The sequence below is a fragment of the Hyperolius riggenbachi genome, chromosome 6 (genome assembly GCF_040937935.1).
Source record: "Hyperolius riggenbachi isolate aHypRig1 chromosome 6, aHypRig1.pri, whole genome shotgun sequence".
Lineage (NCBI taxonomy): Eukaryota > Metazoa > Chordata > Amphibia > Anura > Hyperoliidae > Hyperolius > Hyperolius riggenbachi.
This window is the reverse complement of record NC_090651.1, coordinates 67,410,714-67,429,104: the sequence shown is the minus strand read 5'-3', so window position 1 is coordinate 67,429,104 and position 18,391 is coordinate 67,410,714. Positions and strand designations below refer to the sequence as shown.

General features: G+C 43.0%; 1 protein-coding gene across 8 annotated transcripts in view; it reads right to left on the bottom strand.

The window, feature by feature from the left end:
- Positions 1-1,364: 1,364 nt before the first annotated feature.
- The window catches only part of SZT2 (SZT2 subunit of KICSTOR complex), a 414,375-nt gene continuing 397,348 nt past the window's right edge, over positions 1,365-18,391 (bottom strand). For all 8 annotated transcript variants that reach the window (XM_068239443.1, XM_068239448.1, XM_068239449.1 and 5 more), the window contains 5 exons: positions 14,924-15,046; positions 12,179-12,629; positions 10,659-10,775; positions 10,326-10,394; positions 1,365-3,335 (listed from right to left, as the gene is read on the bottom strand). In XM_068239443.1, the coding sequence (XP_068095544.1) occupies positions 3,192-3,335; positions 10,326-10,394; positions 10,659-10,775; positions 12,179-12,629; positions 14,924-15,046 (904 nt within the window). In that variant the 3' untranslated portion in view covers positions 1,365-3,191. The remainder of the gene's footprint in view (positions 3,336-10,325; positions 10,395-10,658; positions 10,776-12,178; positions 12,630-14,923; positions 15,047-18,391) is intronic.

Genomic DNA, 18,391 nt, shown 5'->3' with positions numbered 1-18,391 from the left:
CTTGTAATTAAATTCACAAATGGCTTCATGTTTAAAATAAAACGGTTTGTAACAGGAAGTTTTTGTCAAGTGGTGTATGGAGGCGTTTAAGCAGCAGTGGCAGCCTGGTGCGGGCTGACAGAGAGGCATCTGGCACACAGAGAAAGTTATGGAGAGTATTATGGATTCTGCTGCCTCAGCACCCCTCCAGCCCTGCGGCCTGTGAGGAACTTTTCCAGGAAGGGGCTTAAGCAGCTGTTTGTTCACCAATAACTGGACTCCGCTACATAAAACAGAAACCCATAAAGTATCCTTTGATTGGTCATTGAATGGAATAACATTTCAAATTTATTCTCATTAAACAGTTTTTGCTCTTCAAAAGTTATCAGATGGAGAGGTTATTATAATCCTCTAGCCCTATAGTCTACCAGCTGTCCAACTTGTCCCAAAAAATAACGAGAAATAGAATGCTAAATGAACTGCTCCGAAGATAAGTAAAATTATAAGCAAAATATGTCCAGAAATATCTAAATATAACCTTTAGTAGTATTGTGCCCATGATAAGACCTCCTGGAAACACACTAGTAGGGAAAAAGAACACCTCAAAAACATACCGCCCCAAACTGGAATAAGCGAAATAATCCATCTTTATTGAAAAATCACATTAAAAACAATTAAAAACCAACAATTTAGGAGGTGGGCCAAATAAGATAATATTAACACCATATAGCAAGTAGAAACAAGGGGGCCCTTTCAGGGAATACATAAGGTGCAAATAGTATATAAAGTGTCATGGTATTGATGCAATACAAAATAATGTGCAAATGAGCAACTTAGGAAGGTATCACAATGATAGTCCCTCACCCCCACTATCGCGATGCCCCACAATGGCTTGCTAAGAGCCCTGCTCTGAGGTAGCCGTTATTGCAGCGAATCGCGATAGTGGGGGTAGGGGCCTATCATAGGACTGTCCTTCTGAGGGATATTTGTCATCTATTCTCATCTTCACGGTCTGCCTATTCCCTCCTTGGGCATTCTTACTGCACTCACTCATGTCTTTACTGTTTACATATGTACACAGGGTTCTCCTACTTTGACTCAATTTGTTCACAACTATTTGCACTATTGTGGTACCTTCCAAAGTTGCTCATTTGCACATAATTTTGTATTGCATCAATACCATGGCACTTTATATACTATTTGCACCTTATGTACTCCCTGAAAGGGCCCTCTTGTTACTACTTGCTATATGGTGTTAATATTATCTTATTTGGCCCACCTCCTGAATTGTTGTTTTTTAATTGTTTTTAATGTGATTTTTCAATAAAGATGGATTGACTATTTGCTTATTCCAGTTTGGTGCGGTATGTTTTTGAGGTGTTCTTTTTCCCTACTAGTGCAGTTTCTTACACACTGTTCTGCACAAACTGGATTGTATTATGGCTATTAATTTTGTATTCCCTCAGCATTTAGTGTTACATATTTTTCTGATGGTGCTTACCCACTTGTTTGAGTAAAATTGCTCCAGGAAACACAGTCTGCCAATTGTTTACAGAGGCTGTATTATTGCCTGCAGGCTATAAACACTGTATACAGCAGAGCAGTGGATGCTGCCAACCTCTTCTTCCTCCAAACACCCCATCATTAGGTTTGAAACCATTACCTATCAATCTGTGATCAACTTAATATCCTGAAAATGACTCTCTGTGATTCATTTCCTTCCTCTCTTTGCCTAGACCAGACATGACGAGCTGATCACAGATCAGAGATATGTATGGGTAGTAAGTAAGATTGCCACTGGGGAGTAAAATCAGTAATACAGTAAAAGGGGAACACTGACTATGCAATTTAGGATTGACTTAGCATTAGAAATACACATCCTTTAAGTAAGTCAATTCTTCCTCATTGAACCCAGTCATTCTATGATTTTTTAAAAAAATAACTTATCCATGGAGCTGTCAAGTAAGCATTCTGTTTATACCATTATCTTTCTGACTTGCTTAAACTGGAGTCTAGCCACTGCCTAAAACAAAGTCTGGAAAATACTAAAGCTTTTACAACAGAAGAACAGCCAATTTTTGAAAAGTATACTTCATATTCAATACCCGAATCTGTTAACACCTCGTTAACGTTTTTCTTCAAAACAGATTAATACCCAGGGATTCAGCTTAGCAAAATTCAAGCAGCCAGGAGCACAACTTGTCAAGTTTTTTTTGACCTTCTCTTTGATTTTTTTTTTTTTACCCATAAAAGTGCTTATCTGGTCACCCTGATCGTGTTACAACTTTTTTGTATTGCACATATTTACGTCGGGGTACGGGATATCTGTAGCCACTCTTAGAACCCAGTCTCTGCTTATGATGAAAACAAATGGACATAGCTAAATTATATGCAGTAGATAGCACTGCCTCAATTAAATTAGAGAATAATTAACGTAAGGTAAACTTTTCAGTACAGGTCCACTTTAATTAACATGGGGGAAAAAAAAGAGGGTTGAGAGGCTTCTGGCACATTATCTGAATCTGTTGTTGAATTAGACGGGTTCTTAAAGGAGGTGCTCTAAGACATACTTCTGAACAAGGAAGGGATGGTGATGGCAATTCTTCCATGAATAACCAGCCAATCACATCCTACCTCATCACAAATAGGGAAAAAGAAATCATTCAAATCTCGGCTCTACTACAGTTGCAGTGAACCTGCCAGCATTTGCTGGAGCCATTAACTGCCACCGTATACCTGTACTATAATCCCAAACCCCTTCCTGCATACACAGGGCACCTCCACATTCCCACACTGAACCAAAGTCTTGTCTTACCTGACCTTAAACGCTGTCCCACCACTTCCTGTCATCCAAAAATAGCTGAGCAAAAACTGCCAATAAATGCACTCATTGGTTTGAGAACAGCAAAGGGAGGCAGGCTGTAATTCCTAATCAGACAAGTTAGGATATCTGCTCAGTACAGGCCCAAGATTGTGGCACACTCTTCGTGCACAGGTGAAGCATAACAAGCGTAAATGCCAGCATGTTGTGACAACTGCAGCAGCTTTATCATAAGCTGAGCTCTGTAAGACGCTGAACGGACCTCCGCCCCACAACAGGACCCCTTATCCTGTGCTTTGGCATTCACAGTATATCAGTAATTAAATACCAGTGCCGTGACAGTCACAGTCCGAGCGGCAGCACACGGTATTGGCAAGATGGTGAGGTGATGTCAGAGCAGGCCACTCCACAGGTTGAAGCAGGCAGTGTTGATGACAGACTCCAGGTGGTGATATGTGGAGACCAGCTGAGGTAACGGACTGTCGCTGTTCTGCGGTTGCTCTGGGAACGGTTCCCGAAACACCACCTTCAGGCTCTGTAATAATGAAATTAAAGACAAAATGATGGGAATCCATGTGACACACTGATGTGGAACAAGCAGAGCATTAAGTCAAGGGGCTCTACAAGAGCTGGCATTTATACAATGAAGAATGGAAACTTTCTAGCGGGATGTGGCACAGTAATATGGAGAGACAATGACAAGTATTGTAATAGTGACACATATAATTGCTTCATTCCTGCTATTACCGGGCTTCATCTCTCTGCGCTGCTTCGGTTTCTTGCTGTTACTAGGCTGCATGTCTTCTGCCTTCTAATGAAAACATTTCTCATTAGCTTCAGCACCAGCAGGCTAGTCTACATGACCTGAAGGAAGGCTGATTAGAGATGGGCAATAGGATTACTGCAATCGATGCAACCTCTGTCCATTCTAGAGCCTATTTCAGCTCCGTGATACACTGAGCTAACAGAAGCAGGAGAGCCATAGCCTATATTTCCATACAGAAGGGATTAGACTTCTTTGATTCCCAACAGATCCCCAATCTGCACTTGGACTTTCATAAAAAATAATAACATCTGTGTCTGTGTATGGTTTATTGTACACTATTTACAGGAGATTAGATCTAAGTTCAGGCAGAGACATACACTATAGCTGTGGTGTAAACCTGTGCAAAGCTTAGTGTTCTGGTGCTTACCGTGCTACATTTGCAACTTCAGCACACTGCACCAGGTATTAACCTTCACTGCTGATTGTCTGCAAAGTATGTTCCTAAATTACCTCTAACTATTCATCATTAAGGCTCCCTGCACACTGCAAATCTGTTTTCGGATTCCGATTCCGATTTTCAATTCCGATTTTCCCTGAATACATTCAACAGAAAAGCGGATCAAAAAACGCAGCATGCAGTAAAGATTAAAAATCGGAATCGGAGGTAAAAAACGATTAAAAAGCGGAATTGGAAATACATGCAGTGTGCAAGAGGCCTAACATTGTTTTGTACAGCTCCATAAGTGAGGTGCTTCTGTTAGCAAGCTATTGCCATCTCTAGTCTTTAAGTATAACTGTTTGGATTTTGTCCATACTAGTTCAAGGCAGAAGGGATCTTTAAAATGTTGGATACCAGTGACTCCCCCAAAAAGTTGTCTCTGTTATAGGCAGGAGGAAACTGGTCAGCCAAGTCATTACCTGTCCTCCCATATCTCAAAGTGGTGAGATATTCTTGCCATCGTTCAAAATTGTTCTTGAGGTGGTCTTCAAAAGACAACCTGTTTCCAACCATTTTCACCATATATTAAACACACAGCAAGAAAAGTGGTAGCCCCTCATAATGAATGCAGTAGGGGTGCTGACTAAGGATGTCAAGAACATATATCTCATAAATTTTAAAGGGCAGTAATAGATGAGGGGGAAATATTTATGTTACAAAAACATCTTTTTTGGGAAAACATCTTTTCCTAGCTTTGCCTTTTCATCTTCATGTGAACTTGAAAGTGCCTGATGATTATCTGCTGTTTGGTTCTGCCCCCTCTTCTATGCAATAGGCTCCCAGCTCACTCACTCCACCCATGTGACCACGTCCCTGCCCTCTGCATTGGCTGTATTGTTGAAAGTGCCCAACATCTAGGCAGTCCCAGTATGCCCTCTTGCGATAATTTTATGCACACACAGAGAATGAATTGGACAAAGGGGGTCAAAGGAAGACTCCTAAAGACAAATAAGATTTGGTCGCCATGTTCGGCAGGCATCTATTAGATGCCTGTGTTGAATTTCGGCTAACTGCACCTAAGCGGTCATTCGGGCGCCCGAAGCAGCTAGCAACCGATAAAGTACTACATTACATTACATGGTTGTAGCCAAGCGGCTATTAGTGTTAGGCACCTACTAGCGGAGTTAGGATTAGGTGGAGGAACAGGCACTCTGAACGAAGGGTTAAGAGTTAGGGTACTATATAGTAAAATATCATTAACTTTTCGTACTGATATTTTACTATTTTCGGCTCCAAATGGCGCTTACTTAATGCAGTTGAGAAGTTGAAATACGGAGGAGTTGTACACACAATATGCTCAGTTATTATTGTTCCCATTTAGTATTTACTGTATATAGTGCCAACCTCTTCCGCACTGTGTAGTGTTTGTATCGTAATCTAGGGACAATTTCGGGGGATTAATTTATCTGTATTGATGTAGGAGTGCCCGGAGGAAACACACGCAGACACGGGAGAACATACAAACTGCAGATAGCGACTTGACTGGGATTCGGGACCCAGCACTGCAAAGGGAGAGCACTAACCACTATGCCACCGTGTTGCAGCCTGTCAGACTCCCCCCCTTCCCTTTAATGAGGGGGGGTGTAAGGGAATTAGGATTGTGCTTTAACAGCAAAGCTAGCTGGGCATCAACTGACAATAGCCCCCCCTTCTATTCTAATTATAGCAGTGAGGGGGGATCTGTGCGTAATTAACAAAGCAAGAGTAACTTTCAATTAGGAGTGCCAAGCTCTCCCGCTGTGACCACATTAGGATACATTAAAAGCAGTCAGCGGCTGTGAAAGTGAGGCGGCCCTCGCAGTGGAAAGAGGAGAAGAATAAGAGGATTCGGCGGCCGTTTGGTCTTCATTTGTTTATTTTCTCTCATTAGCCATTTAAATCTGAGCAAATCAAACAACCGATCCAACGGACGGCAAAATGCTTACTGACCATTTTACCAGCAAAGCGTGTTTTTATATTCCCGATTATTTATTATCTGATCATGAAAGTGTGGAGAAAACAAGCGGTGACCCTTTAAGTGACAGACTTGTGAGGGAAGCGGTTTTAGCGCAGAGGAATTAATTTGTAATCCTCAAAGCTTAGCGAGGACGTATTCTGCGGAGCCAGGCAGAAATGGAGAATAACAGAGGCGTGTTTGTGAAATGTTCAGCTTTGAAGATAAATGTATTCCGCATAAAAAGTCAGAGCCACGACTGATATAGAAGCTTTGTTTTCCCTGCGCCGGCAGATGTATAGGGTCACCGTGCACCGCTGTGACAGACATAAACAGGCTTATGGAGTAGCATAAAGTGCTGCAAGCAATACCATCCGGTCACAAATGAGCTTATCTTACTTGTAGCAGACTCCGGAGTGGCTGCTGGGAGACGCTAGTTTTGCACAAGCCCAACTAAAAGTTAAACTTGCAGACATGGCTGGTGCTGACTAGTTTCTCGTTGCCCTGTGTGGCTTAACTGTCATATTCCGGAATGTAGTGGTTGTACGTCTTCCTCTTTTCCCTTACACCTGTCAGTTCCGAGCTCTGACCACTGCTCCTCTCACACATCTGATTGTACGCATATAATGCCAAGTGTCAAGGTATGAGGAGCCCTGTCTGGCTAGGTCTGCGCAGCTAGAGAGACTGACAGCCAGGCACTGGGGAGGGGAGGAGGCCGCATACCAATTCACTATGGAAATGACAGCACTGGCAGGTAACACGCTAACCCTGATGACTGTCTTCAAGTTTGGCCTTCTGTTGCATGTGCAACTCTGCAGATTCAAATGCCAGAACTTGTTCTCATAAAGAATAAGAGACCCCATTCTTTTACAGAGGGTACTTAAATAGGCTGGATTGAAGAAAGTGTCAAAGTGGTGCAACCCAAACAAACTGTACGTGCTTAAACATTAACCCTGTGTAGAATATTAGCATGTAGCGTTCGTCTTTATCTCTGTATAAGCTCTTTTTACATTTAAAGGGGAACTTCAGCCTAAACAAACATACTGTCATTAAGTTACATTAGTTATGTTAATTAAAATAGATAGGTAATATAATCTCTTACCCACCCTGTTTTAAAAGAACAGGCAAATGTTTGTGATTTCATGGGGGCAGCCATCTTTTTCTTAGGGGCAGCCATCTTTTTGGTTGAAAGGAGGTGACAGGGAGAATGAGACACAGTTCCAACTGTCCTGTGTCCTGATCACCCCTCCCAGCTGCACGTGCTAGGCTTCAGATCTCAAATTCATAGTTTAAAAAAACAAATTTGCGCCAAAACAGCAGAAGGAGAACATCAAAAATACCATCATGCTTTGCACAGCATCAGGGGAAAAATGCCCGGGCAGTTTTCTTCTGTGCAGCTAAAAATGAAGCTTGGGTACGAAAAACAAAGTTCTGAAGCAGTGAAACTGTTAAAGAAACACCAAGCCTTTTCAGTGCTGCTGAGTAGATTTTTAGTCTGGAGGTTCACTTTAATGTGTCTAATGGTGCCCATATTTTGGTAGAATTTTTTCATTTTTTTTCCCGATTAGGTAATTTCATTCAATTATTCTGTTAGGTGGAATATAAAGATTTTTCCAACATGTCCAATTGGATTGTCATCGGAAAAACTGGATAATCATTCATTTTTCTTAATCAAAAAATTAAATCGTTTTGGTCGAATAAAGGGGAATATCGAATTTTTTTATTGTACAGCGTATGGGCACCATAATAAGGATCCCACTGCTGTAAGCCAAATTCTGCAGCACAAACTACCAAAGCTGCATGGTCAATACATTTGAATAGCAGTAGTTAACCCAGACAGCAGCAGTCCCTACTGGTTTGTGTAAAATCATGTATTAGAGGACAACTGTAACAAGAGTGATATGGAGAATACCATATGTATTTCCTTTTAAACAACACCAGTTGCCTGGCAACACTGCTGGTCTATTTGGCTGCTGTGGTGTCTGAATCACACCAGAAACAATCATGCAGCTAATCTTGTCAGATCTAAAAATAATGTCAGAAACACCCAATATGCTGCATGCTAGTTCCGGGTCAATGGCTAAAATTATTAGAGGCAAAGGATCAGCAGGACTGCCACCCATCTGGTATTGTTCAAAAGGAAATAAATATGGCAGCCTCCATATCACTCACCTTACAGTTGTCCTTTAAAGTGGGTATTTTTCATCTCTACCTGGAGAAGTTTTAGGTGTCTCTCCGATTACTGCTGAAGTCCAAACTACTTAGATCAGGACCCTGCTCTCATATGCAAATGGCTGACTTTTATCTGGAGAGCTGCCTGTGGCCCTGCCTGCTTCTCTGTTAATCACTTAGTATGACCAACATTGTGATGGGTCAGCTGAAAGGCTAAGGATGAATGTCAGTGTTTGTCTATTAAAGTGTACCTGAGCCAAAGCTTAGATACAAAATCACATACTTACCTAAGAAGAGGGAAGCCTCTGGATCCTAATGAGACTTCCCATGGCGTCTTCCCATCCCCCGTTGCCGCTCACAGACCCTTCAAACTTTATGGACAAGGGCTTGTCAGTAATCTCATTGGGGCTGTACTCCTCCTCTGGCACGAGAGTGGATGTACTATGCCTGTGCAAGAATGGCCATGTTTGCACAGTACAACAGAGCAGCTTGTGCATGAGCAATTTCAGGCTACTGCACAGGCACGCCCTCGCTTGTGCCAGAACAGGAGGTGGCCCCATTCAGTTGCAGGGTGCAAGGCAGCGGTGGAGGACCAGAGGACAGCGTGGGAAGCCTCTGGAAGATCCAGAGGCTTCCCTTTCTTTAGGTAAATATGTGATTCTCTAACATTTTTGAGGTTATGGGATTAACAGGCAGCTATGACCAGGCTCGGATTTATCTCAGAGGAACCTATAAGCACAGATCTCCTGGTACCTTAGACTTTGCCTTCTAGGAATCTACAAACCCCGCTGAACCGGCTGTTACTTCTACCTTACTTACCTTGCCCATCATAGGTAGCTATAGGTGCCCCTTAGTATTAGGTAGCCAGAAGTACACTCAACATTAAGTAGCTAGAGTTGCCCCCAAGTATTAAGTAGCTAAATGAACCTCAATATTAAGTAGGTAGAGGTGTCCCCAAGTATTATGCAGCTAGAGGTGCCCCTGACTGAAGGAAGATCTCGTCAGTTGAATGCCAAGAGCAGGTTGAGTAATCCCTTATTTACTATCTCATCAGGACTCTGCATAGGGAAAGAGGATGGGAGGCACTCGGGGAAGGGAGTGGGCCCCCTTTCCATCATCAGGCGCCTGTAGGCACGTGCCTACAGTGCCTTATGGTAAATCCAGCCCTGGCTATGACATACAATATTGCAGGGAGCCTCATCTAAAAGCTGCAAAATATAGTTTATAAATGTGACACAAGGTGTATGTTAAAAATGACTTCTATTTAAAACTAATTGGTTTCCATTCTGGATGAAGTGGGCAAAGTTGCTTTACAGTTCTCCGGACGCCTGGCAGAGAAATTCCCTCCAAAACCCAATAAAAAAAGTTGAAAAGTAGCCGAGACTTAAAGGCAACCTAAAGTGATGGAAAGAGTGAAGGAGGCAGAGCTTTCTACATTTTATAAATACTCCTTGAACTCTTCTGCTATCAGACTGCTTCCAGCTTCTCCTCTATTTAGACTTAGCTGGGCCATGCGGTGGGGAGAGGCGGTTGAGTCTATAAATAGAGGAAGAGCCAGTGGCAAGCAGGAAGTTAAGCAGAAGATCTGAAAGAAAACGGATCTCCTCCAGAGACTCTTCAGACAAGCTAAAAGTTTGCAAGCAACATTGAGAGAAGCCTTTTATTAACAAGACAGGACCCATACTGCCATCAATGCCGCTGCTGACCTAGGAGGTCCCCCGGAGAACAACTTCAAAGACTTTGGAATAAAATATTACAACCCCCTGTGTGTTTTGATTGACTCACTGGGCCTGTTTTTATGGGGTCTCAAGAATGGGGAGTTTATTAAGTTGGCAAATTTAATTACAACATACTGTAAATTCCCATGCCTATGATTGGGCAAGAGGATCTGCCATACGAGCTCCTGCACCCACTAGTAGTTGGAACAAAGATGTGCAATGGAGGTGAGTTTTCTTTGTTGTTCCTCTGTTGGCTCTGTGGAAAAACCAACCACTCAGAGTCTGTGGTGCCTGTGACAGGGGTCAGAGAGATCTGGACAGCAGCAGGGGCCCTGCAGGGGATGAATTTCCACTATGGAAGACTCCATTGTTTGGGGGTGTGCTTTCACTACACAAAGTAGCCACAGCTAGACAACATATTTCTTTGTATCACTTACTGTTTTCCCTGAATGGGAATCAAGGAAGACCAGGACAAAGCAGTCTGTGAATTTCTGATTGAGCACCACCTGGATAGAGAGAAACAGGAAATGGAAAGAATCAAATAAAAATAAGGGCAGGAAGTGAGGTATACCAGTAAAAAAAAAGAGTACAGTGGTTTGATGAATGTCTGAAGAGTTTTCACACAGAGACTGATTCAAGCAGAATAGATTCCCATAGCAACCAATACAAATGTTCCCTAACAAAATCTGGTTGCTCCAGGGAACTGTGTGGAAGTCTTGATAAATCCGCCTCAGACATCAAACCCACCAACGCTTCCACCCCCAACTCACCAGGTACTGTGTGCCGCTTTCCACGTTGTGGAAGTGTCGACAGCTCTGAGGAAATCGGTTCAGCAAAACCTTGATGAGACTCTGGTACCACTGAACACTCATAGACAGGAGGAATTCCTGCAAAAAGAGAGATGGTCAGACACTAACTAAGCAGAATATAGTCTCCTCTCTTTAATGAATATATTAGGCTTAAAGCATTAGGGAGCGATAAGGCCTCCTTTACAAAGCTATACAGGACCATGATTGATGCTAAAGGAAAAACTATGTTTTAGTCAAAATACGAAAACGCTTGAAGAATGGTAGCAATAAGGAAAACTATTCCACTGGAAACAGTGCAGAGGTCTACATCATTTATTACGGTTAAAGGGACCACCAGAAGCCTGTGGCTGTTATTGGGATCTTGTAGTGTGAACATGTAGTACCTGAAAAATATGCAGATTATGCTGGAGGAAAAAGAAGATGGCACTGTAGTGATTACTGCTATTAGTTGTACCTCCTGTATAAATGGATTCTTCTGGTTCCGGTTCCACTCTGTGTGTTGTATATAGCATTTATGTTTGAACTACTTTGCAGGCCTTGTACTGTTTAAAGCACATTTCTATACAAACACTAGTGGATTACCTAAAATGTTTAAGTTGCAAACGGTAGTACAGTGCATAAGCCCATTTTCAGCTACTATGCAGATTGGACTACCGGGGTTCATCCTGCATTCTAGTGTCCTGGCTCTCTGAATGATGCTACCTCTGATAACCTACTCCATAGCTTACAATAGAGTGAGTGGCACTCCAGCCACCCCTTGCAAAAGACACGGCAAGATGGAGGGAGAACAGTAACCAAGCCCACAGTTCCCCTTGTAATATGTTGTTGCGGAAGGCGGTTCAGAGGCCACCAGGGTCACAACTTTTTCAGAAGACAGCGTAGCAAACTACGTCATGAGAAGACACTACACAGTTTTTATGTTTAATGTAAACCTAAAGAGGCAATAAACAGAGAAAAAAATATACCTCCAGATACTTCCTGTGTCCTCTTCCAGACCCCTGTTGCTGTCTTCTTCATGCACAAGTGCAACCATGCAGAACATGCATGAGCATGTCCACACCTGTGCAGTAGCATTAAGTCGCTTGTGGTGCAGACCTTCAAGCTTACTGCGTAGGCATGGCCGTACTTGTGCAGGTGCAGTACAGGCGTGCTACTGCATGAATAGGCGCGCAGCCACATAATGATAGGCGCTTGTTGGATATGTTCTGACAATAGAGGGGCCAAGAGGACATGGAAGCCTCTGCAGGATCCAGAGGATTCCCTTTTCTTAGGTAAGTATATCATTTTTTTTCCAGTACTCCCTCGGGTACACTTAAACACAAGTGTTTGTTAAATATAGGGGAATGAGGAGAAGGGGCAGCTACCACACAGAAAAAGTGGCTTTGAAGTTCTTACATAAAACCCCCATGTGCTCATAAACGTTATGTTCTGCATAAGAGCTTGCAATTGTAACATGTGACCGAACTGTGCATTCATCTTACCAGTTGTGGGTCAATCTCAGCCACGCTCCTCCCATGCACGGCCTCTAACAGTTCCTTTAGCTCACTGGAGCTGAGCTTGCCCAGACGCAGCTTGTCGGAGGCGAGAGGCTCCAGTAGATACAAACGTTTCCACAGATTGTCCCGGCGGCAATGGCATTTAGCCAGCTGAACCATGTCCACCAGCTGCCTCTGGGCAGTGCTGACCTCTGTCCCCAGCAGTGGAAACAGATGCGGGTTATAAGTGTTCCCTGAGCCCATCCCGCCACCTTCCCCCTCGCGGGCATCTTCCTGGCTCTCCATCTCCATTCTCGGGCACTTCCCAAGCTCCGGAGTTCCATCTAAGTCCTGAGCATCTCGTTGTAAACGTGGCGGTTTTCTGAATCTTCTCATGTCGGCGGTTATTCGAGGGAATAATTCACGTTGGCTGGTCATGATGACATAGAATCGGAGTCTGAAAACAGAAAGAGAAAAATATAATATATGTGGGATCCTAATACAAGTGAATTACAATAAAATGTGGCTAAACAATTAAAGGGAACCTGAAGCAAAAAAAAAAAGTGCCCCAAGGGGGTACTTACCTTGAGAGGGAGAAGCCTCTGGATCCTAAAGAGGCTTCCATCGTTCTCCTCTCCAAGTCCATTCCAGCATGGAACCCCTGAAAAAGAACTTGTCAACACTTACTAGCACTGTCCTAGCTGTTTCCTTCGGAAGAAGCTTGGCCACATTTGGTTCACGGTACTGCGCAGACGCGAGCTGCCGGCGCAGTAGCACGGACCAGGTTGGGCTCAGCTATTTATGTTGGAGCCTGAGCAGGACAGTGCTAGTGCGCATGAGCAGGGAGGCCTTTCTTCGGGGGTCGCAACGTTGGAACAGATTGACGTAGGAGGATGGGGGAAGCCTCTTAAGGATCCAGAGGCTTTCCCATCCCAAGGTAAGTATCTAAATTAGGCTGCAGCAAACCTCAAATGTTTACTTTAACATATCTAATGAACATTCAGTTTATTACTGCAATCTAAGTGAGCTCTGTGCTGATTACTGTTACTTTCTACAGGCTGCTGCAAAGGGACTGCCATACATCTAGAAGATAGAACAGGTGCTGCAAGTATTATAGGATAGAGAAAAGGTTTTGCTTTACCTTTTTCTTTGGTTTCACACTTCAATTTTTTATTAAAGAAAAAAACAATTTCCCAGTTTCTGTCTCGCTCAATAAAAAACATATTCCGTAATATAAACAATTTACTTATACATCAACTAACATCCACTTGCTATGAGGCCCATTAAGGAAGGGGGGGGGGGGGGGGGGGACGGGGGAAGCGAAGAAGAAGAAGAGGATAAAAGAAAGCCAAGAGAAAAAGTGCTATAAAACGAGAAGGGAAGGATAAGAGTGGGGTGAAACAACATGACAGTTCGACTTTAGCATCTTTTCTTTTTATCCAGAATACAATATCCAGCATTCAAGGCTTATCTATATACGCCTTATATTGTAATGTGTCCTTGAAATTGGCCCATCCTGACCATGTTTTACATACAAGCCCAACTTATCCAATGAAATACTGTAATTACTGTTCTGTGTAGTTCTGCAATTTAATCTATTTTAACAAACTATTGCTTGACATTTAGAGGTGTCCTGACTTTCCACAAAAGAGAGATCATAGATCTAGATGCGTTAATAAAATTAAAAACATTTTTGTGGGTTCTCGCATGCAAGTGGTTTAAAGCTGCTTTCCCACTAGGATGTTGCGGTTTAGGGGAAGTTATAGGTCGCATAACGTGCCCCTAACGCAACGCCTGGTGGTAATGGTGCAGGACGCTATCAAGAGCCGCGTTATGCAGCTCTTGATGCACCTTTTCTTAGCTTAGCCGCATATATAACGTACAGCATGCAGTACTTTAACTTGACGTGCTACGTTACAATGTAACGCAACATGGACACTCTGAACAGCCCATTGATTTTTCATTGCTGTGCGGTGGGCTGCGTTACAGGCTGCTCTAACATGTCTTACTGTGAAAGCAGCCTAAATGTAGATATGGAGTAAATCTTTAGACTTGATGTACCTTTTACCCAGAAATTGGTAATCATCTTATCTGACCAAGCATGTGTAGGAGGTCCCTCTTCTCCGCTCCACATCTCCAACACATTTTGGACACAGGGTTGTTAATCAGGAATTTTACACACCAGCTCCAGGTACAGTTTTAAAGTGGGTGTGAACTCTTGCACAGGAGAGAAGGAAAACAGAAATGTACCCTGTATATATTTAGAGTGTTTAGCCTGTTTAATTCCCCCTCATTTGTGACAAATCGCCACCATAATTTAATCTCTCAGCTATGTCAGCTCAGGAATCTTCTCTGCCAGGGCAGAGCAGCTATTTTGTAAACACAGGATGTTAACAATATGCTTGCTTCCATGAAATTAGGAAGTGAACACACTGCAGATTTATTGCAGGATTTGTATCAGCTGTAACAAACAAATATTGTTTCTTTAAAGTGCTTATCTTTTAGAGCAGAGAGGAAGTTCTGAGTTCAGATCCGCTTTAATTATATCATCTATTAGCTTTGTAATCGGTCTGTTGGGTAGCATTCATGTGTCATGCTAAATTCTGTCTCAGATGGTGCCAAATGGCACATGCATTACAGTCCTGTGTGTGAAGACTTTACATTTTGCTAATGTGGATAAACCTATAAAAGTAAAGAAGAAAACGTAACATTTGCACTAGCCCAATTGGAGGAATCTACTTCAATAGTTACCTCAGTTCATGTCTCTCCTGCTCTGTCTGTTCCTCGAATGGCACAGCTTGGTGGCAGACCAGCAGCGAAACATCAAAGTCATCATGATGGCGGGCGCCCTCTGTGTCTATATATGAACCAGAACTGCCAAGAAGAAGAGAATGATCACAGAACAGAGGCCACAGGAACTGGCGTCAGCTCACAATCCACAGCCTCGGGAATACACAGCTTAGACACGAAAGCAACAACAGCTTAAAAATCCACATTAAGCGAAACACATGCTAATCATCAGCGGATATCAATGTAATCAGGGTTGAATAGAATCTATATTGGAGGCTGGACAAAAGCAGGAGAATTTTCTTACTGGCTTTTATTTGCAACATTTTACATTAAGGCTCTATTCACACCTGCGTTTTTAAAGCGCCGGAAATTTTTGCAGGAGTGATTCTTCCACGATTTCACGCGGAAAAATCACTGAACACTGCGGCGATTTTGGCGCGATCGCTTTTATTGATTCTATAGCACTGAAACGCGATCGCTGGGAAATCGCCTGAAAATGGTGCAGGCGACGCATTTGCGTTTGTCATTTTTGGGCAATTTGCGACGATTACCGCAAATCGCCAAAGTAAGAATGGGCCCATAGGGTTTCATTACGCTAACGATTTAAAAAAGCGCTAGCGTTTGAGCGTTTTGCCGAAATCGCGGCAAAACGCTCTAGTGTGAATGGGGTCTCAGGCGTGACCGCAGCGGCCGTCCTAGGACCGCCTAACACCAATTGGCGTCAAGTTATGGGGCGGGAGTGTGCATCTCCTCATCAGCCTCCCAGCGGCGATCGCTGCTAGGAGACTGTTAGACAGCAAAACCGCTGTCTATTTGCTGAGTACAGCTGTGCGATCTAAGGCTGTACTTAGGACAACCGTATGACACGGCTGTCCCCCTGGGAGGCACTGCAGTGATCGGCTGTCATAGGCTGAAGCCTATGACAGCTGATCACGGTGATTGGCTGGCGGGGGAAGGGGGGGCTGGGGAATAAATAGTGTAAAAAAAAAAAAAAAAAGCAAAATGTATTTATAAAATAAATATTTATAATAAAAAATAAACATTGGGGGAGCGATCAGACCCCACCAACGGAGAGCTCTGTTAGTGGGGAGAAAAGGGGGGGGGGGGGAATCACTTGTGTGTTGAGTTGTGCAGCCCTGCAGCAAGCCCTTAAAGAGAAACTCCGACCAAGAATTGAACTTTATCCCAATCAGTAGCTGATACCCCCTTTTACATGATAAATCTATTCCTTTTCACAAACAGACCATCAGGGGGCGCTATATGTAGTACGTACTCTTGGCAGTTTCCTGTCTGTGAACCTTGCTGCATTGTGGGAAATAGCTGTTTACCGCTTTTTCCAACTGCCAAAAAAACATGCAGCAGCTACATCACACCCACAGTAAAAATGTCACCATGTAATAAATGTCAGAATGTAAATCAGGGATTTAAAAGATTTTACAACGGGCAAACACCGACTAAATCATTTATACATAATTATTGTAAAAATGAAGCACTTTTTTTATTATATTATTTTCGCTGAAGTTCCACTTTAAAGCTGCAGTGGCCTTTTTCGTAAATAATATGGCCTGGTCACTAGGGGGGGGTTTAAGCCCAGGGTCCTCAAGACGTTAACCAGTACGCTATCACATTTTAAAACAAACAACAAAAAAGTGGCAATCTGAATTCCTATTGCCTCTCTTTATAAATAAGACCTAATGACTTTTATGGTGTGCTTTCTCACGCCTGCAACTGTTTGTGAGTTTGGAACCCACTCGAGATGGCGGTATATATATATAGCAGGGTAATCCTGCTAAGCAATCAGAACTCCAGGACACGACCCCTCTGTTTCTGGAGATTGTTATTTCAGAATGTGAGCATATCCACTCAGTCTGCGCCAAGCTAATGTGATAAGCTAATATAAAGTATATCCCCTATCACAGAAATGGAACAGTATGTTTTAGCGTGGTGAAGCTGTAATCCAATCTGCTATGATAATTAGAAGCTCTTTCATTAAATTCTGCAGCTTTAGCTTCAAAAGCTTTGTATCCCTACAGGGTCTGTCTGATTCTGATTCCTATATGAATGGTCATTAATGCAGCAAGTCAAAGATATGATCTTAGCCATAAAAATTGTAACATTTAGTCTGTGAGGCAGGGAACACACTTCTCTTTCACTTTTCTGCACGTGTTTTTCTGGGTACTTTTTATGCACACCAAGTGTGTGTCTATGCAGGAAAACTTGCGCGTTTTTTCACAGCAGCTGATGTAAATGATAGAGAAAACTGACAAAATGTGCAGAATCATCATGCAGAATGTCAGCTTTTTTTTCTGCGTGCGGAAAACATATCATGTGGGAAGAAGCCCATTGATTAACATGCGTTTTTCTGTGCAGAAAACGCGCACGAAAACAATCAAGTGTGTTCCCTGCCTAAAGTTTCCGAAGACATAATAACAAAAGTTAATTAGGTAATACCTTTAATAACTAAGGCCTCTATTCATAAAGCATTCCCGCATGCGGTAATGCTCAAAACAGCTGACTTTAGCGACCATTTGGCAAAGTGTCCATTCATAAAAGCGGTTTCCGCATGAAAAGCTGACATTCCTGAGCAGTGCGGGAAATTACCGCCTTGTGCGGAGATTATCACAACACGCGGAAGCAAGCGGAATGGGAACGGAGAACACCGACTGCTTAGAAAAGGAGATAAGCCAGCGATAACAGGCAAGATAACAGGCAAGCTAATGGGGACAGACCTCCCAGGCAGCTGCAGTGAGAGCAGAACAAAAAAGGCTTTCTGGAATACCCAGGCTGTGTTTTTTAACTCCTTGGGTACCCGTTTTCAGATACATTTCACATCAGAAAGCCTGCATGTGTAACATTTCTTGAAGTTCTTCTAAGCTGCAGCAATTAAATAGATTGTTTAGAAAGACTATAAGGGCCCTTTCACACCAGAGGGATTTTTCGGCGTTTTAACGCCACGGTCGAAGTTGGCGTTTTGCTATGTAAAAGAAAGTCCATAGACTTTCATCTTACCTTTCACATCTAACTCGGCGTTTTGGAGCGTTGCGTTTCAACGCTCCCAGGCGCTTTTTCTGGGCCTACCGCGGCGTTTCTCATTACAATTGATTGTAATGTATAGGCGTTAAAACGCCTTCAAAACGCCTTGAAAACGCCTGCAGCCAAAACGCCGCGTTTTAGCCTTTCACCGCTGCCTGTAGTGTGAAAGAGCCCTTAGACAGATTCAGCACAGGTTCAGGGCAAGGAGAGGCAATTTTAAAAAAATGCACATGTAAAGGGATGCTGGAGCTGCCTCCTTTATAGTAACTCTGTCTCTGCACACAGAAAATGTATCAACTCAGCAGCACCGCTAGTTTAGTGCAGGAATTCCCCGACCTTTTATCACAAGTGTAAACATTTTTATGAATTAGCACACAAAAGTCTAAAATACCGATG